The sequence below is a fragment of the Dendropsophus ebraccatus genome, chromosome 3 (genome assembly GCF_027789765.1).
Source record: "Dendropsophus ebraccatus isolate aDenEbr1 chromosome 3, aDenEbr1.pat, whole genome shotgun sequence".
Classification (NCBI taxonomy): domain Eukaryota; kingdom Metazoa; phylum Chordata; class Amphibia; order Anura; family Hylidae; genus Dendropsophus; species Dendropsophus ebraccatus.
The window spans coordinates 21,033,104-21,059,646 of record NC_091456.1 but is presented as its reverse complement, the minus strand read 5'-3'; the positions used below and the strand labels follow the sequence as shown (position 1 = coordinate 21,059,646).

The window sequence follows — 26,543 nt, the reverse complement described above, 5'->3', positions numbered from 1 at the left end:
ACTCACCGCTGAACTGAATCCCCTACAGTACAGCAGAGATTTATGACGTATTGTGCAGACACAAACATAAGGAAGAAATACAAGGTATCAAAAACCGGCGAAGATTGAGGAGCATGGAGCTAAATAGACAGATAAAAGGGGACACGATCATCTGGAAGCATAATGACCAATGAATCTACTGTATTAAAGGGAATGTGCCACCCATATTTTCTTTTACTGATTAGAGTCAGATACTAAAACTTGGGTCGTTCTTAACAGCATTTAGCAACATGCTTTACAGCAAGACTCATGGACATAGATGACAACAGACAGACTCTATCCCTTTGAGATGAATGTAAAACATTACTTAACGTGCGCTGTGACCTTTGAAGAGGTCATTCCACAGGGAACTGTTATTGTCTCCTCTATCTACTGGTGGACAGATGATCCCAACCAGAACCATCTGAGATCAAGGCCCTTCTGTATTGACTTGCAGGTATTGGGGTGTCACTCTGGGCAGTCACACATTGGCTTGGTGACCATATGAAGGCCAGCTACAACAAGACCTATCTACTGGTGTCACATGATGCTGCAATGCTATACAGATCACTTTACAGCAGCCTCCTCTTATCACCACAGACACAACAGGAAGTTGCAAGATCTAAGGATTATTTTATAATATAGATAGATAAATAGAAAATTAGGGAATAACAGTCACCAAAAATTCTTTAAAAATATTTGTCACCCGATCGCTGGTGCTTTTAGATGGGCCAATTATCTGCTAAGAGTGTTGCTATGAACATATATATAACTCATTATGGGCCAGTGTAAAAGGGACTTTACGTCTAATTTATTAATTTTTTTTTTTGGGGGGGGGGGGGCAGAGAGGAGGCAGATCAAAACAAACAAGATAAATGTACAAAAACATATTTCGACACATGTGAAACAGAAATCTCATCGCAGAACTTACCATATTACCCATTACTTGAACAGAAACTGCCTGAATGTTTGCTTTCTATTTTTTTTTTTTAATCTTTCACTAAATACAGTCCTACCTTTGTATTTCAGTTTAGAATGATACTGTCAACCCCTACCCTTGCTTCATTTCATCGGTTAAAGGGGTTCTCCAATTAAAACCTACGTGTCCCAAGTAAGAGAGATTGCAGGGGTCCAACCTCCATATCCCTCAGCCATCTCTAGACCAGCCCCCGGCTCATTTTGAATACAGGCGCGGGTCACGTCCATTCGTTATCTATGGAGCCGCCAAAAAGAGCCCAGTGCTGTACTCTGCTCTCCCCGATGGCTCCATTTATTCTCTATGGATAGAAGACAAGTAAGTTTTAACTGGAAAAATCCTTTATCAGTGTCTTCTAAGCAGGGCTTTACAGCAGCTGTCCCCCCCCCCCCATATCTCTCTCCGTGCGAGGGATTCGGGCCTCGTTTATATAAAAAAAAAAAAAAAAAAAAAAAAAAAGGGACCGCGGTACCAGCATACCCGTGCCGACGCCAATTTTACTGATGGTACATTCACTTTCAAGCTAAATAAAAATTGATTGAACCATAAAAGGGTATGCATCACTTCATTAAAACTAGATGCTAAAATGTTCTTTTATCTATTTTGTCCTAATTGTAGATTTTTTTTTTAATGTATTATTTATGCTGGTAGGTCATAGCGATGATGAGTTCACAACCAATGTATCTACCCTATATCTACTGCCACGGATCAGAATGGAGGACAATTGTGGTCAATGTGAACAGAACCTTAGAGCTTCAGTTGAAAAGTTAAACGTTTGATCTTAGCTGAACAAAAACAAACTAACAAAAAAAAAAAAAACATAGGCATTGTTTCCCTTGTTAAACACAGCACAATGTGGTAGTTCTCATAACAGCTACCAGGATTACATGGAATCTTTCATGAATGGAAAACTTTTGAGAGATGAGATGAGCTAACCTGGCAGCATAAGGATTCAGACAATTACACAAAGGAAAATTAGATGGGGGGTGTCAAGGTGGGGAGGAGACGTGGATTCCTCTCGCATCTAATTTATCAGGACGATGTCCGGAGCAGATGTAGAATTCTGCACCCACCGTGTAGCAGGCACAGGCCGTGCAGGATTTTCGCCTCAGATGTGCATCTCTTAAGAGTCTATTACACTAAACGATTATTGGCTGATACTGGCCGTTACGGACGATAATCATCAGGTGTAATATAAGGTAACGATCAGCCCACAGATTGCTGCTGTAGTTTGTCTTTAAACATGTTAAAAGACAAACGACCGGGATAGCAGCGTTCTGCAGCTGCCGCTCCGTGAAATAGGAGCGGTTGCGGAGGCAGACTACCGCTATTCTCTATGGGCTGCCCGGACGATCTAGCGATCACCCAGGCAGCCCCCCCCCCCCACGGTCTCTCACAAGGAGCAAGCGGGCGCCGACATTGCTCGTTTCCTTCTCAATATCGCCCTGTATAATAGGGGCTTAACTAAATCTTTATATAATGGTGGGCACAACAATTATCACAAGATGAGGTGCAATTCGACCATATTATAAGCGAAAATGCACACTTAAGTGTCAGAAAAAATTTTATTGCCTTTATAATATATACACAACAAAGATAAAAAACACTTAAAAACAAAAAGGTAATGGCATACAATAAAAGAGAAGATAACAAACAAGTGCACTTAGCAAACTCAGCCTGGGTTGGCATTCTTACATACACCAGGCCGAGTTTGCTCTGACCATTTGTTTGTTATCTTCTTCATTGTATGCCATTACCTTTCTGAATACAGGTGAAAAAATAATTTAATATATTTTTGTATTTGAGCATGTGAGCAATTACTCTTGAATGTGTGTGTGTGTGTATGGTGTGGTGCCAGTGATTGTGGGGACCCACAAGTTAAATTGTGGACCATTATTGGCCACAGTTTTTAAAATGCAATTTTCTATTTTTTTCAGACACTTGAGTGTGCATTTTCGCTTCAAATATGATCGCTTTTTGTTGTACCATCTTAGTAAATCCAGCCAGGTAAATGGGGGTAGGGCTTTAAGACAGTAAAGGAGGTGCGGTTACTCAAATACAACCATATGCCCTATAGGGCCATATAGACATCATTGGAGGAGAGAATGGGTTTACAGCAGGGTAAATCTTTAGTCAGCTGGGGTTTAAAGGGGAACCATCAGCAGGTTAAACAAATGTAGTGCACAGAGCGTTCTTACTAAATAGACCTGTGGAGTTCAGGTACCAATGGGCAGGCTTTTTAACAAGGAATTGTCTTATTGAGATGACTATTTGTTAGATCACTCACTTTGAAGTTAAATGAAATAAAAGGGAAACTGTCACCATGAAAAAGCTCCCTAAGCTATCAGCATCATGTTATAGAGCAGAAGGAGCTGAGCGGATTGATACCCTGTTTCCCTGAAAATAAGACATTCTCTGAAAATAAGACATAGTGGAGATTTGCAGGAGGCTTAAAATAAGGCATCCCCCTGAAAATAAGACCCCTGCCGCCACCATGCTGTTAAGGGGAGGTGGTGGTGGTGTTGGTGGTGGTGGGGGGTTGGTTTTGTTTGTGATGGCAACTACTATACTACATATAATAAATGATCAACAATAAGTGTGAATTCTTCTTCATGGAAAAATAAGATATCTCCTAAAAAATAAGACCTAGCGCATCTTTGGGAGCAAAAATGAATACAAGACACGGCCTTATTTTCGGGGAAACACGCTATATATCTTTATGGGAAAAGATTTAGTGTAACTTATTGATAGAAATCTCTGATGTTTCCATGCTAAAGAGTCCAGTCTACTTAGTGACTCCGCCTACTAGACTCCTTACCACAGAATGAGCAGGGATTCTTTTTAATAAATCTTTTCAATATATCAATCTGCTCATTTCTTCCTGCTCTATAACATGATGGTGATAGATTAAATAGCATTGTCTTGGCAACAGGTTCCCTTTAAGTAACCCAGAAATGTATATTATTCTGTGCTTCAAATAACATAAGAGGCAAGAAAAAGAGGGGGTGAGGGGAGTAAGGCAGAAGAAGCTACAGACTCACCTTGATTAAACCACTCCTCTAATAAGCAGGAAAGCAAGAGAAGAAAGGTGAATTACAGGGGGAAGAGAGAAAAGAAGGCAGATCTAGTAACAATAAGGCAGATCACGGCAGCTGTACTACAGACTAGGCACCTGTTACTATACAGGTAAACGGCAGACAGACAATTCACAAGTGAATGAAGGGCCGGTTCTACTTTCAAAACTGGAACAGAATCCTAGGAGAAGGGACAAGGAAACTCCCAAAGGAAACATTTGGGTTGGCCCTCCGACTTTACTTCTGCTGGGATCTATTTCTATAGATGCATGATCTCTAGATCGTCCGTGTGGCCCATTGGAGAACGTGGCAGTCTGCTTCCGCCACTCCAGTTACACTCAGCGATGGCCAGCACACCGTTGCTATCGTTATAATTTTTATTGAACCTGTTGTAAGACAACGATCGGCCATCATCGTGCATGTCGGCTGATCGTAGCCTTATAACATGAGCTATTACACCAAACGATTATAGTCTGGAATGGCTGGATATCGGCCAAGTACGGCCGATAATTGTTTGGTGTAATAGGGCCTTAAAGGAGAACATCTGGCAGCGTCGCTATACAGTTAAAATAAACATGGGTAAAACTGGCTTAATAGCTTAGGGATTTAATTACAAAAATGGCACAGAGGAAGAAGGTAAGAAACATACGTTCATCCTCAGCCCCCCCGTGTGCAATAGGGGCATATTAGCAGGTTAGATCTGTCTAACCTGCTGATAGTTTCCCTTTAAAGTGTCCCTTTCAAAACCTAAATCAGCTGTAGATGTGATATAAAGAAAGTTTGCAATTTACATTTATTATTATTATTATTATTTAGTTATCATGGAAAACACAGCACTTCCAGTGTTCTTTTATTTATTTATTTTCAAAGAGTCTTAACACAAGAAGTCCCGTGTTTCCCAGGTCATCTGCGCGCTCACAGAGAAGACATTCATGTGACTGATGGACACATAGATCCATGACTCACTGTACTGGCTGGGACTTTTGTTTAGTCTCTTTTTTTCAACCAGCACAAGTCTAAAAAACTTCAGGAGACTGGACCTGGATACAAGTGAGTATAGCTGTTATATAGATGCCTTCAGGAGACTGGACCTGGATACAAGTGAGTATAGCGGTTATATAGCTGCCTTCAGGAGACTGGACCTGGATTCAAGTAAGTATAGCTGTTATATGGCAACCTTTGGGAGACTGGACCGGGATACAAGTAAGTATAGCTGATATATAGCAGCCTTCGGGAGACTGGACCTGGATACAAGTATAGCTGCCTTTAGGAGACTGGACCTGGATACAAGTATAGTTGCCTTCAGGAGACTGGACCTGGATACAAGTATAGCTTTATTATAAAGCATGAGAACTAAAAAATAAATAAATAAATAAATAAATAATGAAATGCAAACTTGCTTTATATCACATCCCCTGTTGATTTAGATTTTGAAAGTTACAATGACAGGGACACTTTAAAAAGCATTCCACTCTTATATTATAAATGAAAGCATAACCCAGCAAGTAGCAAGCTATTCATGGATCCATGGAATTTCAAGGACTTTAATGCTAAACCAAAGCTGCAGTGATAACATAATGTACGTCTCATAAACTGGCATGCAAGTTCAGAGTTCATCTCCACTATTTGTAATAATGACTGAGGAGGGATCGGCAGAGATAGACATGGGAGTCATAGCGTGACTGCGACAGAGCATGGCAGGGAATGTAGCTGGAATCTTGCCTCTATAAACACATAGGAAGCAGGTTTGAGCAAGCCAGACTTTGCCCCGGTACTGCCGATAACAACCCACGGGGAGGGGGCAGACAAAGTGTCAGTTACACAGGGCTGTTTACCTTCCAAGTTAATAGAGTATTATCAACTCCATAAAACTTGTATGACTAACCCCTCTGCTGCTGCAAACTTCTCCTATACTGTATAATAACAAGGCATGTCGGAACAGCCCACAGATACAGTATGAGACTATGCTCAGTATCACATTGGATGTGACATAGTACAGGCTGGCGATGCTGAAGCAAGTCTGCACATAACAGCTGATCATGAAAGCGTATCTGACAAGGCGGCAGGTGATAATCATCACTCATAGTGGTTATAGTGGTTTAACTGGTTACATTGATTTAGCTAAATAGCAGCATGGGTGAAGCCCCAAGTGTCACACCTCAGTTACCTTTAGCTTTTTTGCCTCCAAAGCAGCCGGCATCATCCTTCTTTTTCTTTTGTTGCCCACCTATCCCACTTTGGAGGGTACCGTCCAAGTCGTGGAATCTATCTGCTCCCGGCACCTCCTTGTGAACGTGGTACGAGAGGTTGCGCATAATGCACACACAGTTTTCAACAGACTGAAAAGTAAAAAACAAAAAGATGGAAAAAAAAAAAAAAAAAAAAAAACATTGCATAATGGGACTGAGAAAACATTGCACTGTAGAAAGATCTTATAATCTCGCGTACTCATTCGAATGAAAACCAGCAGGAAGAAAACACTGCCTGAATGTATGTCTATGGTGTAAAAAACCAAAAGCTAAGTCCAAAATAAGTCACCTACTGGCAAAATATGTTTGACCCTCATATCCTCCTTACTATTTAAAGGAAACGCTGGAGACCGGGGCAAAAAGCACCGTAACCCTTAATAAAGAAGATTTTCATACTTACCCTCTAGGTCCTGGTGACGCTCTGGATGGCATCCGTGTTGCCGAGAAATCCCAGCTTCTTTTCTTATGAGCAGAGACGAGTCCAACATTCATAGCAAATAGGACTCATCTCTGCTCATTAGAAAAGAATCGGGGATTTCTCGGCAACACTGATGCCATCCAGAGCATCAACAGGATGGAGAGGATAAGTATGAGAGGGTAAGTATTATGGGGTACGGTGCTTTTTGTCCCGGTCTCCAGTGTCACAGGTTTCTTTAAGGGCGTGTTCACAGGTATAAGATCTGCAGCACATTTGATGGTGCAGATTTGAAGTTGCAGAGTCAAAGCAAATGCAATCTGTGCCATTAAATCTGCTGCAGATCCTGTATGTGTGAACGAACCCTAAAGGAGGCTTATAACAAAAATAAAAATTTGCGGAGGGGGTATGGTCTCTTCCTGCACCCAATTTACCATTATGTATACCTGCAGGCACAAGTCGTAGTACAAATCTGAGACCGCCCACGGCAGGTTCAGTGTCGCTGCATGTATTTAGGCGTGTGCCTTTCAATATATCTTCCATTAGAACAGGGGTGGGGATGTATTTAAGTCAGACACACCATCCTTGATAAATCTTTCCCTTGTGTTAAATGTCATCTACCCTGTGATGACCCAGGTCATCATCAACCACACATTAAATTCCTTTTATCAACATTCTCCTTCTTATCAGTTCTATTACTTAGCCTATAAGGCGCTGCAGCCATACCAACATGTACAATGACTTCAAACTGCAATGCTTTAAAAGTGATATTGTCCCCCCCTTTCTAGCACCCTTCTTAAGCTTATATTCTGGACATTTCATATCTTACTGTATGAACGATTTGGTGGTCTCTCCCCTCAAAAATGCATGTTATTGTAGGTTGACAGTGCCATCTGGGTGGGACTTTACTACAGTTGTGCCCCATTTCCCCTCCTACATTGGCGCTGTAGGCCCCGCCCTCCCTATGACATCGTGAAAACTGGCCATCTGAAGGAGGATTGCAAGTTCACTCCATGTGGAAGGGGGTGGGGCCTAGGCCTCCAGGTTGGGCCTGTCAGATGAGAATGTGAAGGGGGTGGGGCCCATGCGGTGATGATGTCACTGAAGGGAGGAGCCTATGGCGCCAATGTAGGCTGGGAGATTGGGCATGATGGGAGTAAAGCCCCAACCAGTTGGCACTGTCCACCACCAAGAAATCCTTTATACAGTAACATATGAAATATTCAGAATATAAGCTTAAAAATGGCGCTGAGACTCCTTATACGCAAATATCACTTTAAAGCATGAGTATAGCTTTCAGATATACTGACCAACACTCGAGTCTTACCTTGTTGTCTGTGTCTTTTTTGCTCACCGCAGACTGAAGGGCATGTAGTAGTGCGTCCACCAACCCATCACACTCGCGCAGTCTTCTGCGGGCTTCGGCCCCGTCTGAGCTGACATTTCTATAAGCAGATACCAACACGTACATTATGGATATGTTCAGCATTAGTGTTAAACGTTGCATTTTTTGCCATTGATGTACATGTCATTTCTACAGACAGAAAACTAAACAGGCAATAAAAAGTGAAACTACCGAGAGGTAGGCCCGTATGATACAGGTAGCACCGCTCATAGAAAACTAACGTATGCCAAACAACAAAGAGAACGCTTCTTTTTAAGTAAGAGAGGAGCCTCCAGATCACTGATGTATGAAGCCTTTAATGCCGAATCCCCGGCGACTCATCCTTACTGATGGACAGAATTCTCAAGCACCATACAGGGCTGGTAAATCACACGATATACGCTACTTGTAAGGGATCTGTGTTACCAGGCTATATTTCCCCTCTTAGAGACGCTGCATAATTCATACATGCAAAAAGTTCAACATATGCAACAGAATTTCAAGCTGTCAACACAAGAGCGGTAATGAAGCGGTGTAGCGACATGGCGATTGACATTTAACTGCCTGGTGAATTCCAAAGTAGAAGCCTCTGGTTTATTATAAAGGCCACAGGTTGTTTTGATGTATTTTCCTGCAATGAGTGTGGAAGTAAGCAGGTGTGTGGAGGTTATAATGGGAAGCTGAAAGCTCCAGCCTGGCATCCTCTCCTACAACTTTACCCTGCAGGGATAAGGCAGCACCTAAAATAAGGGTAAAAAAAAGAGCTCATAGCTGAATAAAGACTCTTTAGTGCTTTCCTGCATTGAGATATAGGCCTTTTTGTTAATATGCAAGAAGACCCAAAATGGCACCCAAACCTTAGGGCAGGGATAGGGAACCTTCGGCCCTCCAACTGTTGCAAAACAACAATTCCCAAAGGCTGTCCGGGCATGATGGGAATTGTAGTTTTGCAACAGCTGAAGGGCTGAAGGTTCCCTATCCCCGCCTTAGAGCTTATTCCCCCGTTCTGTGAAACACTGAACCCATGGATAGGGAAGCCCAGTAGTGGAGTCTTTCCCCTCCTGACATGATGTATCTATATGATGCCTGGATCTGGGAAAGGGTTTGAATCTTTACGGGACTGTAAAAGCCCAGCCACACTGCCGCTTGCCCTACGATGCCGAAAAAATTCCAACACATTCTCAGTTCCCCGAATCATCTTGATCTATGATGCAAAAAAAAGTCCAATTCAGGGTTTCCCTGTCCATGGGTTCAATATTTTATGGAACCTGGAAATAAGGCTGCATTCACACATCGAAACAGCGTCCAAATTCTGATTGGAATCCCAGTCGTGAAGTCTGCCTGCCTAAGCGCCTCAATGTAAGGTATAGGGCGCCTCCTATCTCCACTCAAAGAATTGACATGGAGCTGTGGAGAGTGGAGGCGCCCTATACCTTACATTGAGACACTGAGGCAGGCAGAATTCCGAACGGGGATTCCGCTCAGAATTTCGACGCTGATTCTTCAGTGTATGCTGACCCTTCGAGCTCCTGTGTGGTGCAACAGCTAAAGGACATAGTACGAAGGCTTGTGGTTTAGGGCCCTTCTCCACTGCGCCGATACACAAGATGTGTGGCTGATAATGATTTTACCAGCCACACAAAATATCAAATTTGTTTGCTCACTTGTCAACTAATTGCTGGCCCTGTGACTAAAGGGATCGACTGCAGACTTAGGGTATGCATACACTGTGAAAACAACCACGGTTCTTGTAAAAAAAAAAAAAATGTTGTGTGATCACTGCCCAAGAATATGTTCAAACTGAGCAAATGTGTCGGAATTCCACGGCGGAACTCTCCGTCAGGGAATCCCGCCTGGGTCACGTGCCTCTGCTCTCCGCTCCAAAAATTGACAAGTCAATTCCTTGAGTGGAGGCGCGCGAGCCCTCCCATAGAGACGCTGCCATCTGACACGGAGGCAGGCGGGATTCCCTGACGAAAAGAGTTCCGCCGCGGAATTCCGACACATTTGCTCAGTGTGAACATACCCTTAGGCAGTGATCATGGTGATTTTCAATTAAAACGTCTGTTCTTGTCATTTAAAAAGATGTGTTGCAGATTGTTCGCTACGGCCATGGAGATAATCAACATGTCAATTATTTCCGGCCGTTCTTAATTGATTTCAAAAGCAATTGTCAGTGCAACAATGGTCGTTGTTCATACACTGTGTGAACATAGCCGTAACATGTTTTTTTTTTGTTTGACACAATTTAGGTTTTGTGTGTCTTGTTGAGTCGGTATATACACATCTTTCAATAAAACGAATTGTATGGATGGTCAGCCTTTGACCTTCAGTATGGTAAACGCTGGCTATACTCAATCTTTAGCTGGCACACATTCATTAACTCACGGCCACCTCGAGGGGGTATAGGAGAACATTCAAACACATTTCTCTGAAATGCCAAGTTATTCAGATTGCAGCACAGATAAGGTTTGAATGTAATTCATTGTGAAAGCTCTAATTCCCAGCCACTTTCTTTGAGAGACAAACTCTGCATTAATCACGATTAATAGGGGAGGTAGAGCATTGACTCATTCCCACACAGAGCACTCTCCCATTCCGGAGACAGAGAACATATAAAAGATAATGGCAAAAACTGCGGCTCTAACCAACACATACAGCAAGTTCTCTCCCGGACATGACAGCTCGGCCTTCTGATGTATCAGTCCTTTAAAATGTTGGATTTAAAATCAATGTTTAACTACCTGCTCGATATACATACTGTATATATGATCTACAGCAGTGATTTTCAACCTTTTTTCAGCCGCGGCACACTTTTTATACTTAAAAAAATCCCGGGGCACACCACCAACCAAAATGGCACAAAATGACACTAAAACAGTAAATATTATACATATAGTTAATAATATAGATTCTAAATGTATTTATACTCACTCAGTGTGAAACCTGGGCCTGTTTTCTTCTCCCCCCTGTGGTTCTCTCCACCATACTTCTTACCCCTACTTCTCTCCTGTGCTTCTCTCCACCATACTTCTCCCCCCTGCTTCTCTCCACCATACTTCTCCCCCCTGCTTCTCTCCTGTGCTTCTATCCCCGTGCTTCTCTCCCCCGTGCTTCTCTCCACCATACTTCTCCCCCCTACTTCTCTCCTGTGCTTCTCTCCACCATACTTCTCCCCCCTGCTTCTCTCCTGTGCTTCTTTCCCCGTGCTTCTATCCCCCGTGCTTCTCTCCACCATACTTCTCCCCCCTACTTCTCTCCACCACACTTCTCCCCCCTGCTTCTCTCCTGTGCTTCTATCCCCCGTGCTTCTCTCCACCATACTTCTCCCCCCTACTTCTCTCCTGTGCTTCTCTCCACCATACTTCTCCCCCCTGCTTCTCTCCACCACACTTCTCCCCCCTGCTTCTCTCCTGTGCTTCTATCCCCCGTGCTTCTCTTGTGCTTCTCTCCTGTGCTTCTCTCCACCATACTTCTCTCCCCCCTGCTTCTTTTTACCAAACTTCTCTCCCCCCTGCTTCTCTCCGCTGTTTCTCTCCCCCATACCCATGTTTCTCTCCCCCCTGCTTCTCTCCCCTGTTTCTCCCCCATCCCCAGGTTTCTCTCCCCCATTGTTTTCTCCTGTTTCACAGGGGCACCATAGTTTGGGGAACTTTACCCGCGGCACACCCGACCATGTGTCACGGCACACTAGTGTGCCACGGCACACTGGTTGAAAATCACTGATCTACAGGATACGCTGGGTTATTACGGCTCTTAGGTTTATTGTCTGCTTAAAGGGGTTGTCCAGCGAAAATATTTTTCTTTCAAATCAACTGGTGTCAGAAAGCTATATAGATTTGTAATTTACTTCTATTAAAAAAATCTGAAGTCTTCCCATACTTATCAGCTACTAAATGTCCTGCAGGAAATGTTTTATTTTCAGTCTGACACAGTGCTGCCACCTCTGGCCCAGACAGGAACTCTGTTTTCTATGAATCCCCATAGAAAACCTCTCCTGCTCTGGACAGTTCCTGTCTCGGCCAGAGATGTCAGCAGAGAGCACTGTGTCAGACTGAAAATAAAACAACATTTCCTGCAGGGCATACAGCAGTGAATAAATCTAGGAATACTTGAGATTTTTTAATAGAAGTGAATTACAAATCTATATAACTTTCTGAAACCAGTTGATTTGAAAGAAAGATTTTATCTGGACAACCCCTTTAATACTTGCTCCATGAATAAACACACTCCAGTATGGCTTTGTTACACAGTGGGTGTATGATTAATAGACATTAGATCAGGGATTGGGAACCTTCAGCCCTTCAGCTGTTGCAAAACTACAATTCCCATCATGCCTGGACAGCCTTCGGCTGTCCAGGCATGATGGGAATTGTAGTTTTGCAGCGGCTGTAGTGCCGAACGTTCACCATCCCTGCATTAGACTAACATATATGGTGTAATCATTCCGCCATTATACAAGTTGGCGTTTTTTTGGTCGTTTTTTTTTTTTAAGCTGTAACCTGGTCGCTTGGCTTATTATAACGCTGAAAAAGCTCCCAAGATAATAACAGACTGGCAAATACCTTACACCATGAGTAAAATAGATACCCAAGCTTTATTACAGTACCACATTAACAAAAAAAAATCCTTTCAAATCGACTGGTGTCAAAAAGCGCCAGAAATATGTAATTTACTTCTATTAAAAAAAAATCTCTAGTATTCCAGTACTTATCAGCTGCTGCATGTCCTGCAGGAAGTGGTGTATTCTCTCCAGTCTGACACTCTCTGCTGCCACCACCGTCAGTGTCAGGAACTGTCCAGAGCAGGAGAGATTTTCTGTTTTAATCTTTTCATAAATTTTTCATATAATAAATGTCAGAATTAAAACATCGAAAGATATTTGAGCTGTGCTTTTTATACAATGTACATAGAACAGCACGAGAGCTATATGTCTAAAACAGTGTTCATCGGCACAGAACATAGTAATCATAAAAGTAAGAAGAAAACAAGAATAAGAACATAACAGGCGCTAATCCCTTGTAAGAATGTATAAAGAATGAAAATTCTTAAGTAGTATAGAATGGGCTGAGTGTCCATGCACGCCATGCTTTTGGAAGGAATAGTGTTTTTCCCATGTGCTGTGGCTTCTTTATACAGGTATTCATAAGCAGGAGAGGTTTTTATGGGGATTTGCTGCTGCTCTGGACAGTTCCTGACATGGACAGAGGTGGCAGCAGAGAGCTCTGTGTCAGACTGGAAAGAATCCACCACTTCCTGCAGGACATACAGCAGCTGATAAGTACTGGAAGACCTTTAAACAAACGCACAATGCTCATATACATCCTAATAGAGATAATTTACATCCTTCTGTGTAGGAAAACTGAGATATCTGCCTGTACGCTGCCACGTGTCCTGGTGGAAAACAGCTGAAATTTACTACGAGGAGGTCATGTTCAGAGAACGGCGCCAGAAATAGCAGATTCAAGTATTTATTTTGAAAAAAAAAAAAAAACGACTTGAAATAAACAGATTAAAATAATCAGGTCACATTGAAGCCGATACAGAGCCACAATTTCTATTCATTATCAGACGTCTCCTTAACAACCACTTCTGAGCTGTAAGTAGTGACAGATATTGGGTTGTAAGCCGCATTCGCCCTTCACATTCATTCTTGCGTCTATCACACAAAAGATGCAAAACTTCATTAACATGGACGCTGCAGAGTCCCTGGAAAGATTCAGCTTTTTCTTACACTCCACTAAATTATTACTTACGTGTACAGTTTAAGGTGAAGCTAGTTAGTAAGCTTAGCTACTCTTCAATGCAGATTTAAAGGGGGTTGCTCACCAAATTTTCTTCTTCTTTCAAATCAACTGGTGCCAAAACGTGCCAGAGATTTGTAATTTACTTCTATTAAAATTTTTTCAGTCTTTCAGTACTTATCAGCTGCTGTATGTCCTGCAAGAAGTGGTGTATTCTCTCCAGTCTAACACACTGCTCTCTGCTGCCACCTTTGTCCATGTCAGGAACTGTCCAGAGCAGCAGCAAATCCCCAATTTTTTTTAATAGAAGTGAATTACAAATTTCTGGGAAAGAAAAAAAAATAGATGAACTACCCCTTTAACAAGGGGGAAAAAAATACAGTGAAGGAAAAACACATAAATGCATGTAGATACCACATCAACTTGTGCCTGCCTGCTCATATGATGAAACGATACAGTCTCTACTACTAGTGTAATTATATGCACTATGCCTCCATGCCGCACCCTGTAATCATAAGCCGCTTGTGGATACAGACATGGAGAGGGCTCACATATAAAGAATACACAGTCTGTGGATAATTTCTCCTTGGAATATCGGCTGTCATGATGCCTGCTGTCCATTGCTTGCATCGCTCTACGGAAGGGGCACAAGTGTAAAGCTGCATTCACACGTTCTGCGTACTGCACGGAACACGGACGTGGAATGCCTGTAATTTTTTTAAATGAACTGGTGTCAGAAAGTTACATAGATTTCTAATTTACTTCTAGGTAAAATCTCAAGCCTTCCAGTACTTATCAGCTACTGTATGTCCTGCAGGAAGTGGTGTATTCTCTCCAGTCTGACACAGTGCTCTCTGCTGCCACCTCTGTCCATGTCAGGAACTGTCCAGAGCAGGAGAGGTTTTCTATGGGGATTTGCTGCTGCTCTGGACAGTTCCTGACATGGACAGAGGTGGCAGCAGAGAGCACACTGTCAGACTGGAAAGAATACACCACTCCCTGCAGGACATACAGCAGATCATAAGTACTAGGAGGCTTCAGACTCTTAAATAGAAGTAAATTACAAATCTATATAACTTTCTGACACCAGCTGATGTGAAAGAAAAACATTTTTTTCCGACTGAGTACCGCTTTAAACTACTTACTGGACACTGAGCTATGTCATTCCAAGTCTAATGGTGTGTTCACACACAGATTTTTGAAGCCAAAGCCAGGACTGGATTTGAAAAGAGGATAGATCAGTCTTTCCTTTTTGATCTGTTCCCTGTTTATAGTCTGTTCCTGGCTTTGGCTTTAAAGATCTGTCAGATAAATCTGTCTGTGTAAACGCACCATAACAATGAAAAGGGAAGGTCACACAAAAAAGTTAAAGGGAACCTGTGAAGTTAAAAATTCTATCAATCTGCAAGCAGCATGCTATAGAGCAGGAGGTGCTGGGCAGACTGATCTATAGGGACCCTCAGGAGATCTATTGGACATGGACAACCCTGAGGAAGTCAGTACTCACTGTCTGAACGCGTAGGATAGGGTTAAGGAGGGGCAAATTTAAAGCGTAACTGTCATTTCAGGGTCATTTTTCTGAAAACATTAAATATCAACAGTACAAGCGATTTTAAGAAACTCTGTAATAGGTTTTATGTACTAAAAGAGTTTCCTTCTGTACTGAAAAAGCAATCTCCCAGCCTCCCCCCTCACATCAGAAGAAGCAGGATTTCTGTCTCCATTATGTGGCTATGGAGAGGGGAGGGGCTGTTAGGAGTGACTGAGCACGGAGCAGTCCTGCACAGCACAACACCCTGCAATCTTCTCTCAGTAAGTTCATAGATAAGCACTGACCTTTCTGACCCCAGATTCCTGCGTTTTAGGTGCCCAGAGAGTCTACAAACAGCTGACCTTCATGTCACCTCTTCCTGCTCCCTCATCTCCCTCAGCCCCTCCCCCCTTCATAGGCTTACAATGGAGAGAGCAGAGCCCGTCTTCACTGGCTTCTCTGTAATGAAGACGTGTTTGCTTGATAATGCACAGATAAGAAAGTCAGGGGGGGAGGCTGGGAGATTGCTTCTTGAGTACAGAAGGAGGCTTTTTTGGCTGATGAAACCTATTATTATACCAGAGTTTCTTAAAATCGCTTATACTACTGATTTCTGCAATAAAAAAAACATGACAGTTACGCTTTAAATTCTAAATGAATCAAATCGCTTTGTTCACTCTGCAGTCTGCTTACACGCCAGCTGTCTTTGATTTCTGTGCCGCATCACCCCAGGTCCCAGAAAAAGGTGGACCCAGTCCTGAGAAACTTCTCCCAGTATCCCAGGACTGGATCCAGCTTTTCCAGGGACCGCTTGTAAGATTTTTTTTTTCCCTTCCTCTTGCACTGCCCTTTATTCGGGCATGTTACACATTATAGGATGTATTTGTGCTGTTGCATGCCCTTTTAACTTGCCTTATAGGTTTATTTATGTTGCTTTTTATACTTGTACATGTGTATAAATGAGTGGGATTGCAAGAGGGACCACATTCAGTGTCCACAGGGTCCATTTCCTGACCTTTGGAAGGGGGTTGCTTATCAGGGTCGCCCCTCTTCTGTTTCTATGTATACAGCTTTTACTTTTTTGTGTTTAATAAAGATCTTTGTATCTTGACCTATCAGAGATGTGCAGGTTCCTTGTTTTTGCCCATACATTTTGACCCTATTGACGGCAATCAACTATCTAGTGAACAAAGTCTGCGGGTACTCTCCATCCTCACGCGTCTATCAGCCGAGTACAGGTACAAATGTCTTTGTGAGAAATTACTCAGGAAAGAAAACAAAAAGGTTGCCAAATAGTATTATGAAACCTTACACCCCGACAAAAGAAACAAAAGAAACCCCACAACACCTCTGAGGCATGTAGATAAAGCCGGCCGTTCTCAGGCAACGCTCTGAAAGATCCACGTTCTCAGCAGATAAGAGCAGGACTCATCGCTACAGAAACAAATCATAAGGATCAAAGGCTTCACAGTTTACAAGTGAAAGAGGTTAAATGAAAGGATTAACATGAAGGGCTCTCCAATCTGCTTGACACTATCGTGGTTATTATTGGACAGGTCTGAGCCTATGCCAATTTCAATTAGTTTCCTACATTGTTATACTGTCAGACTGTCACAGCCATAGACGTGGAGGAAGAAAAATAAGGAGAATACACAGCCGTTCCTCGGAGGCTATCACCCCCCACCCCCTTTCCAATATATGTATGTTCCTTCAGTCTCGTCCAGCTCGTCCTCATGTCAATTTTTTTGAGCGGAGAGCGACGGAAGCGGAGACGCGAAAGCCATCCCATAGAGACACTGTGTGACACTGAGACACTGAATTCAGTCTAAATTACCGAGTGTGAGCATACCCTTATACAGTGTTAACTCCTTACAGCCGGGGAGGGGTAGACAAGTAAACATTGAGCAGGGGCCATGCACATGACACTCGATTCATAACAAATTCACAATTTTGCATGGGCCTCACTTCTGTAAAACTCAGCCCGCCTTGCTTAAGCCCCTATTAAACACGCTGGTAGAGAGTGGGTGAGAGCCGCAGGGGTGGGGGTGGGGGGGGATGGGGGCTTGCCTGGGTAATCGCTAGATCGTCCGGGCAGCCGATAGCAGCGGTCTGCTGCCGCCACTCCTATTCCACTGAGCGATGGTAGCAGATCGTTGCTATCCATGTTGTTTGTCTTTCAATTAGTGTAATAGGGCCTTTACTACCAGACCACACAGTGGTACCATCATAGGCCGCAATAACTTTATGAGCTCTTTATAAGCTCTCCTTTGGGATCAGGCCAGATGGGCTGTTCCTGGCATACTCAGCAATAAGCTTTCTGTGCCATGAACCTGTTCTTCGTGCACAAGTTGCTCTCTTTTTGACCACTTTTGGTAAGTATTACCACTACACAGAAAGGAACACACACAAGACCCGGGCCTGCTGTTTTAGGCTACTCTGACCTCGTCACCACAAATTAGCACTTGTCATTTATACAGAGTGCTGTACACAGAGGGGGAGATTTATCAAACATGGTGTAAAGTGAAACGGGCTCAGTTGCCCCTAGCAACCAATCAGATTCCATCTTTCATCCCTCACAGACTCTTTGGGAAATAAAAGGTGGAATCTGATTGGTTGCTAGGGGCAACTGAGCCCGTTTCACTTTACACCATGTTTGATAAATCTCCCCCAGAATGTCTACACTCAAGGCCATATTACACGGCACGATTTTCCAGGGGAGGCGAGCACCGATCTGTCAGCTCAGCGCTCGTTGCCTTCCCACATGACCTATTACACTAAGGCCTGAATGGTTGGTAATAGACTAGGGCAGGGCGATAATCATTTAGTGTTATGGGGCTTTACTTTCCAAATCCAATCACGCTTAGGTATTTTCCATGCTTCTAAAACATCAACTCCAAAAATTTCTGTCAATTTACAAATCTAAGCAAGAACCCACCTTAAACAGCCGGAGGTGTTCTTAAACACTGTGGTCCATTCAGCGTCTCGGGGCTTGGAGTCCTCGTTCGGTTCGTTCTCCCATCCAGAATGAGGGATGATAACCTCATTGGTAAGGGTCTGGAGACCATGGTTGATGATCACCATCTTTAGGGGTTCATATGAGGACAGGTTCCATAAGGTTCCTTAACAAGGAAGCAGAAAAGATGTGGGGAGTCAAACACAGCAAATGAATTTACATGATCCCAAATCATTACGGAGGTATAAAGTCACAGCACATTACTGACATTTATGGGGAATAATACATTCCTGCTTTTTCCTCGCTAATTTTGTCTCTGAACTTACTACGTCACCACCACCCCAAAATATGTTCTCACTAGCCAATAGCCTCAAAGGGGTTGTCAAGGCTTTAAAAAAAAAAAAAAAAAAAAAAGCACACCTCTGTCCAGTTTGGGTGTGGTGGTGCAGCTCAGTTCCACTGAAAATAAATTGCAATACCAAACACAACCTGGGGTCAGTCATGGGGCTGTTTTCACAAGAAAATAGTTTTGTTTAGTTTTTTTGCTAATCCTGGATAACCCCATTTAAGTTCATTTAATGTAAAATAAACAAAACATTCACACACTGGATCTAGATATATTTTTTAGTAAACTTAAGATCCAAAATTTAGAGGAATTCCAGCAATTTTCTCCCTTTCAAATCAAATGGTATCAGACTGGTATTTGATTTTATTTAAAAATTTCCAGTCTTCCAATACCTAACAGCTGCTGTATGTCTTGGAGGAAGGTGTATTTTTTTCAGTCTGACACAGTACTCTCTGCTGCCACCTCTGTCCATGTCAGGAACTGTCCAGAGCAGTAGCAAATCCCCATAGAAAACCTTTCCTGCTCTGGACAGTTCCTGACATGGACAGAGGTGGCAGCAGAGAGCACTGTGTCAGACAAAGAAATAAACCACTTCCTGCAGTACATACAGCAGCTGATAAGTATTAGAAGACTGGACATTTTCAACTAGAAGTAAATTACACATCTCTGTATTTTTCTGACACCAGTTGATTTAAAAGGAAAACATTTTTGCTGGAGTAAATACTTTCTGTTAAGGAGAAAAGGGGTAGTGACTCTCCTTAAGGAGAGCTCGTCATAAAGACGTGTGGAGACTTACAGACCATTGCTGCTCCACTGAGAATTCTGGGAAGAAAGGATATGCAAAATAGCTCTCACACCTCTTCTTGTTAAGGAGAAACTTTATACCAAATTAAAGACACCATGTTAAGTGAAATTAAACATACAACCTTGTTCTTTTACATACTAAAAGGCAACTGTAAAAGGACATCTGCTGTCGGTCACATGATGTGGGGAATCAATACTGCAGCTGCTCATTTTACCATTTATCATAATTTAAGGCCATAAATGCCGACTTGCACTGTTAAGATTTACAACCCCCTGACTAATAGAGGATAGAAGCACTCGCTGGGCCCCAATAACCAGGACAATTGTATTATTTTCTCCTTTGTTAGCATATATTGATTAAATGGCTATAAAGTGTTTTTAGGTTATTAACTTAATTTAGTGTTGTGTGTATGTGTATATATATATATATATATATATATATATATATATATATATATATATATTTGGGGGATATGTTAAAAGGGGTTGTCCAGCCAAAATCTTTTTCTTTCAAATCAACTGTTGTCAGAAAGTTATATAGATTTGTAATTTACTTCTATTAAAAATATCTCAAGTCTTCCCATACTTATCAGCTGCTGTATGTCACGCAGGAAATGTTTTATTTTCAGTGTGACACAGTGCTCTCTGCTGCCACCTCTGTCCGAGACAGGATCTCTCCAGAGAAGGAGAGTCTTTCTATGGGAATCCACATAAAAAAAACCTCTCCTGCTCTGGACAGTTGCTGACATGAACAGAGGTGACAGCAGAGAGCACTGGAAATAAAAAAAACAAACAAAAAACACTTCCTGCAGGACATGCAGCAGCTGATAAGTATGGGAAGACTTAAGATTTTATTTTTAATAGAAGTAAATTACAAATCTATCTAACTTTCTGACAACAGTTGATTTGAAAGAAAAATATTTTCTCTGGACAACCCCTTTAAAGCAAAAAAAAAAAAAAAAAAAAAAAAAAGTTAAAAATAAATAAAATAATAATAATAATAATAATATTATATATACACTCAGCGGCCACTTTATTATTAGGTACACCATGCTAGTAACGGGTTGGACCCCCTTTTGCCTTCAGAACTGCCTCAATTCTTCGTGGCATAGATACAACAAGGTGCTGGAAGCTTCCTCAGAGATTTTGGTCCATATTGACATGATGGCATCACACAGTTGCCGCAGATTTGTCGGCTGCACATCCATGATGCGAATCTCCCGTTCCACCACATCCAAAATATGCTCTATTGGATTGAGATCTGGTGACTGTGGAGGCCATTTGAGTACAGTGAACTCATTGTCATGTTCAAGAAACCAGTCTAAGATGATTCTAGCTTTATGACATGGCGCATTATCCTGCTGAAAGTAGCCATCAGATGTTGGGTACATTGTGGTCATAAAGGGATGGACATGGTAAGCAACAATACTCAGGTAGGCTGTGGCGTTGCAACGACGCTCAATTGGTACCAAGGGGCCCAAAGAGTGCCAAGATGATATTCCCCACACCATGACACCACCACCACCAGCCTGAACCGTTGATACAAGGCAGGATGGATCCATGCTTTCATGTTGTTGACGCCAAATTCTGACCCTACCATCCGAATGTCGCAGCAGAAATCGAGACTCATCAGACCAGGCAACGTTTTTCCAATCTTCTACTGTCCAATTTCGATGAGCTTGTGCGATTTGTAGCCTCAGTTTCCTGTTCTTAGCTGAAAGGAGTGGCACCCGGTGTGGTCTTCTGCTGCTATAGCCCATCTGCCTCAAAGTTGGAGGTACTGTGCGTTCAGAGATGCTCTTCTGCCTACCTTGGTTGTAACGGTTGGCTATTTGAGTCACTGTTGCCTTTCTATCAGTTTGAACCAGTCTGCCCATTCTCCTCTGTACTCTGGCATCAACAAGGCATTTCCGCTCACTGGATGTTTTTTCTTTTTCGGACCATTCTCTGTAAACCCTAGAGATGGTTGTGCGTGAAAATCCCAGTAGATCAGCAGTTTCTGAAATACTCAGACCAACCCTTCTGGCACCAACAACCATGCCACGTTCAAAGGCACTCAAATCACCTTTCTTCCCCATACTGATGCTCGGTTTGAACTGCAGGAGATTGTCTTGACCATGTCTACATGCCTAAATGCACTGAGTTGCCGCCATGTGATTGGCTAATTAGAAATTAAGTGGTAACGTGCATTTGGACAGGTGTACCTAATAAAGTGGCCGGTGAGAGTATATATATATATATATATATATATATATATATATATATATATATATATATATATATATATATATATATATATATATTTCCCCCCCCCCCCCCCAAATTAAATACCATGTTAAGCCATATTAAAAAAGTAAAAATAATTATTTCATGTTCAAACAAGTTTTGGCACAAGGCAAACTAAAGACCCTAAATTCTTTTTTTTTTCTTCCACTATAGGGCACTGATTATAATGATAAATATGCTGTAGATTAAAGGGGGTTATCCAGCACTACAAAAACATGGCCATTTTTCCCCCTCTCTTGTCTCCAGATTGGGTGGGGTTTCAAACTCAGTTCCACTGAAGTAAATGGAGCTTCATTGCAAACCACATCTGAGGTGGAGACAAGAGAGGGAGAAAAGTAGCCGTGTTTTTGTAGCGTTGGATAACCCCTTTAAGGGGTTTTCTCATCATGCTGATTCAGCTCAGCATAGCCGCGTCTCGCTCTCACTTCCTGGTGTTGTGGGGGGGAGTAAGGACGAGACGCAGCGATGCTGAGCTGAATCACCTCTGTTTCTCCCACTGAGATTACAGACACTTCCTGGGACAATCCACAAGTCCTGGAGATGTCTGATCTCAGGGGGAGACATAGAAGCTGTAAAAAGTGAAGGTCATTGAAGGTTTTAGCAGCCCGACCACCACTCACAAAGTGGAGAGTAGCAGTCAGTAACCTGGGCAGCAAGCAGTATACAAAATGGGAAGAGCATAGGGCCAAAATACAAGAGTAAGCAATTTTGCTAATGAAAAACATTTGCTTTACTTGTGGTCCTTTTAGACAGAGCGATAATTGGCCTGATCGCACAATTAACGATTTTGAATGAACGATGTGTTTTTTATAACAATCAGCGTTTAGATGGAACGATACATCGTACGGAAAAATCGTTTTGCGATCGCTTAAGCCCATCTCACACATAGGTGAAATCGTTGAAAGACTGTTTACACGGAACGTTCTACAAATTTTTTGCAAACGATCAACGACGATTTGAGAACTTGTTGAAAGATCAAAATGAACGATTTCTCTCTCGTCGTTTGATCGTTCGCTGCGTTTACACGGAATGATTATTGTTCGAATCCGATCGTTATTGTGCAAATTCGAACAATAATCGTTCCGTGTAAAAGGACCATAGGCCTAATCTATAAAATAGAAGATCTATAAAAAAGAAGAACAGGTGAGAATACCCCTTTAAGATGTTATGATGCTCTTACACAGTGCAGTTTCAAAACCTAAACATGATGTGGACCATAAAGAATTAAATATAATTTTTTTTCCCCTTAATCCAGTCCATACCAGGAACGTTCTTAAAGGGGGTATTCTCATCCCCTAAACTTTCTTTAGTAGTTCGATAATGCAAAAGTAAGCAAATCTGTAAATGCTTTACATTTGTAAAATTGCTTACTTTTGCAGTCGTGCCCTCTACCCTTTCCCTGTTGTTGACAGCTCATTGCCTAGATCCAAGGGGAAAAAAATCAGTAAAAGGTTTTTACAATATTATTTAGTTGAAGCGGTAACCTGATCTGGATATTTATGACACGTCTATAGGATATGCCATAAACTTTCAATAAGTCCAGAAGTGATCTTAAGACGGAGAGCACCCTGCTTTCTTGCGGCCACTGGTGGGGGTGGGTGGGGAGTCATGATCAAAAAACAACCCAATGTTTTATTCCGTATGTATATCTCCCATTAATGTTAGATGGGGGCTATGTAAACTGTATGGCACTGTGAACTATGCAGTTTCCATACTTATTGGGTAATGTAAATAGTGTAAGGGCTCTATTACAAAGAAAGATTAGCGTACGAAAAAAACGTGATATCGTTTGCACTTAAATCCATAACCTTTCCAGTGTATGCAGGCGACGATCAAACAGGCTAATGAAAATTTGCTAGAGTGTTGTTGTTCACATCTTCTGAGTTGACCATAAAATCGTTGTTAATTGTTGGCGAATCTTTCGGTGTAGGTTCGTTATTACAATCATTCATTTACCAGAGTTTATGAACCATTGTAATTATGATTGTAAGGATCGATTAGGGTAGAGCAAATTAACAGTATGAGTGAAGCTAATCGCTTTATTAGGATCAGCCAGGAGCTTGTCAGTGAGATATTTGAATATTCGATATTCGTACGAATATCCCGCGAATATTCGATCGAATATTCAATCCCATTAAAGTCTATGGGAACAAGTATTCGATTAGTGAGAAACATCTATTTGACCATTTGGATGGTAAAACCGGAAGCTGGGGGATTTGAAAGCTTATCGAATATTTGTCGAATATTCGCGGGATATTTGTACGAATATCAAATATTCGAATATCTCACTATTCAATCGAATATCTATTCGATCGAACAGTATTCGCTCATCACTAGTGCCGCTCCTCCCCAAGTGCAGGGAAAAGCTGGATCCAGTCTTGGGAAAATGGAAGAAGATCCAGCTTTTCCAGGCACCCAGGGAGGAGCTGCACAGACTTCAAAGCCAGCAGCCTGATAAGCGGTCAGCTGATCCTACTAAAGTGATTCACTTTGTTCCTATTGTAAATTTGCTCATCCCTGCTAACCCCTATTGCTCCATGTATTATGGAGAATAGTTTCAGGCAGTTTGCAAAAGCGCTCATTTGTAATAATTTATCGTTAATCAAAGAAAATGAGAAATTGCTTTGTCTAATAAAACCCTTACTGTATGTGCAACTTCTATGGAGATTTTGTTTGTTTGTTTTTTTGTTTTTAAGTACGGAAAAAGGGTGTGAGGTTGAAGGAGGCGCTACGACAGCTCTTGTTAAATCATTGATCTAGGCCACCCAATATATCACTACTGGTAGGGAGTGGAGGGAAAATAAAAAACAAGTGATAATCACCAGTCCTATTGCCCGCACAGAGCCACGTCCCGCTCCTGGACACCGCCACCTGTCTTCTGAGCTCCCCGCCAGCCACACCACGACCCAGCTGAAGGATGCCCCGCTCAGCCAGTCAGATACTGGGGATGCAGTTGCTGATTGGCTGAGCAGGCTAAATTCCACCTGTCAGTGATAGGAAGAAAATGACAGCTGGGTCTGGGAGCTCCATGATTTGGTGCAGAGCGTGCTTGGAGACAGTTACGCATATTTGCTTTTTTAATTACTCCCCAACCTCTGCCCGTAGTGATTTTGTACTTTTCCTGGACTTCTCCTTTAACCCAACAAGTTAGGTCAAAGTGTTCACTGCTGCGAATACAAGGATGCTAGTAAAAAGAACGATGAGTGGCCTTTGCCCAGCTCATAGTTTCACATAAACATACATGGTGTGACTTAGTACTTAGTAGAGATGAGCGTGACCCCATCATGCTCGAGTCTGCTCGCTCGGCGTTTGAATATCGGCGACTGACAAAGTTACAGGCAGCCCTAGGGAGTCCGGGAGAACATGGATCCAGCCATGTAAATAAAATACACCCTTCAGTACAAGTGTCGAGTGTGATGTTTTGTATTCCTTACAGAACAATGATCTGCCTGTATCCAAAAATAAATATCCACAACTAAGGAGTGACTAGGTGCTTCACAAACATAATAAGGAACACAACAATGTTAACAAGAGGAAAAGGCAGAGCGTTGTTTGTTTTCTTAAGTGTCTGGGAGGGATGCTTGCCAATTTTCACCAAGACTCCTGGGCCCTCCCTAAGAAATTACAGAGGGTTTCAGTATAGCACATAAAAGGGCCAGCCAGGGATGTCATATGCCTGCCAGATATCACAGCGTGTTAGGGGACACCGCCATTCACAGACCGCAGCTACTACACCCATGCCAAGGAATGATACGGCCAGTCACACCTTAAACATTTCTGGCTGGAGAAGTAACACTATAAAGAGAAGCAAATTATTCATAGTGCAGAAACTATATACTTACTGCACATATGTGGAGACCTCTACCCACTACGACACCAGGCCAAAGAAAACAGGTCACATACAGTTAGCTGAGGCTTTCTATAAGCTTCAAGGGTTCATCTATGTTTGTGGTTTATAAACGTTCCTTTCTATTTTTTGTTGAGAACAGAACAGAGAACGACAAAAAGCATTTAATCTGGAAGATGAATGTATGTGTTTATTTGTTAGCTAGGCCGGGATCCTTTCCCAATGCTGTAAAAAATTCATGTGAACAATTCATGTATAAAAAGGAAAAACGACGCAGTGGAAGAATATGTCGTACAGGCTGTATACACACTAGCAACCAATCAGATTCCACCTTTCATTTTCCAAAGAGTCTGTGAGGAATTAAAAGCTCATGGCGTATACTGTAAAAGGCACATGTAGCAAGTCTGCTGCGGATATGCAGCAGATTTGATACCCACTGGACTTTAATAGGAAGTGAATATGCTACTAACTCACAGTAAGGGTGCGTTCACACTACTAAATCCGGGTGGATAACCTGCCAAAGATATCGCCGTCTGCCCAAAGAATTGACAAGCCAATTCTTTAGGCGGATGTCGGAATCCGCTTGTGCATAGAATGGAGTCTATGGCACGGGTGGAAGTGCGTGCAGGCGACAGCGGCGGGTTATCCGCCCAGATTCTGTAGTGTGAACACACCCTAACCCATCTTCAAACCTTAGTTCTCTTTCACATCACCCCTTCACCCCTTACATGCAGTCCCATGTAAATATCATCATTCCACTTTAGGGTGTTATCACAAGGCCCGATGGGTGCCCCATAATAACTGTAAACAAGCGCCGATCCGCCTGATAATCATTTAACAAGGGCTGCATGGACCTCGTTACCGAAGTCCTTGCAGCCCTTGCTTACACTGCATACATTAGCTAACCATGGCCCAG

At 42.4% G+C, this 26,543-nt stretch overlaps 1 protein-coding gene across 5 annotated transcripts in view; it reads right to left on the bottom strand.

Annotated features, from left to right (window-relative positions):
• Nucleotides 1-26,543, bottom strand: part of ARVCF (ARVCF delta catenin family member) — a 543,287-nt gene that overhangs the window by 35,656 nt on the left and 481,088 nt on the right. For all 5 annotated transcript variants that reach the window (XM_069961072.1, XM_069961073.1, XM_069961074.1 and 2 more), the window contains 3 exons: nt 18,327-18,510; nt 8,060-8,177; nt 6,236-6,407 (listed from right to left, as the gene is read on the bottom strand). In XM_069961072.1, coding sequence (XP_069817173.1) covers nt 6,236-6,407; nt 8,060-8,177; nt 18,327-18,510 — 474 coding nt within the window. The remainder of the gene's footprint in view (nt 1-6,235; nt 6,408-8,059; nt 8,178-18,326; nt 18,511-26,543) is intronic.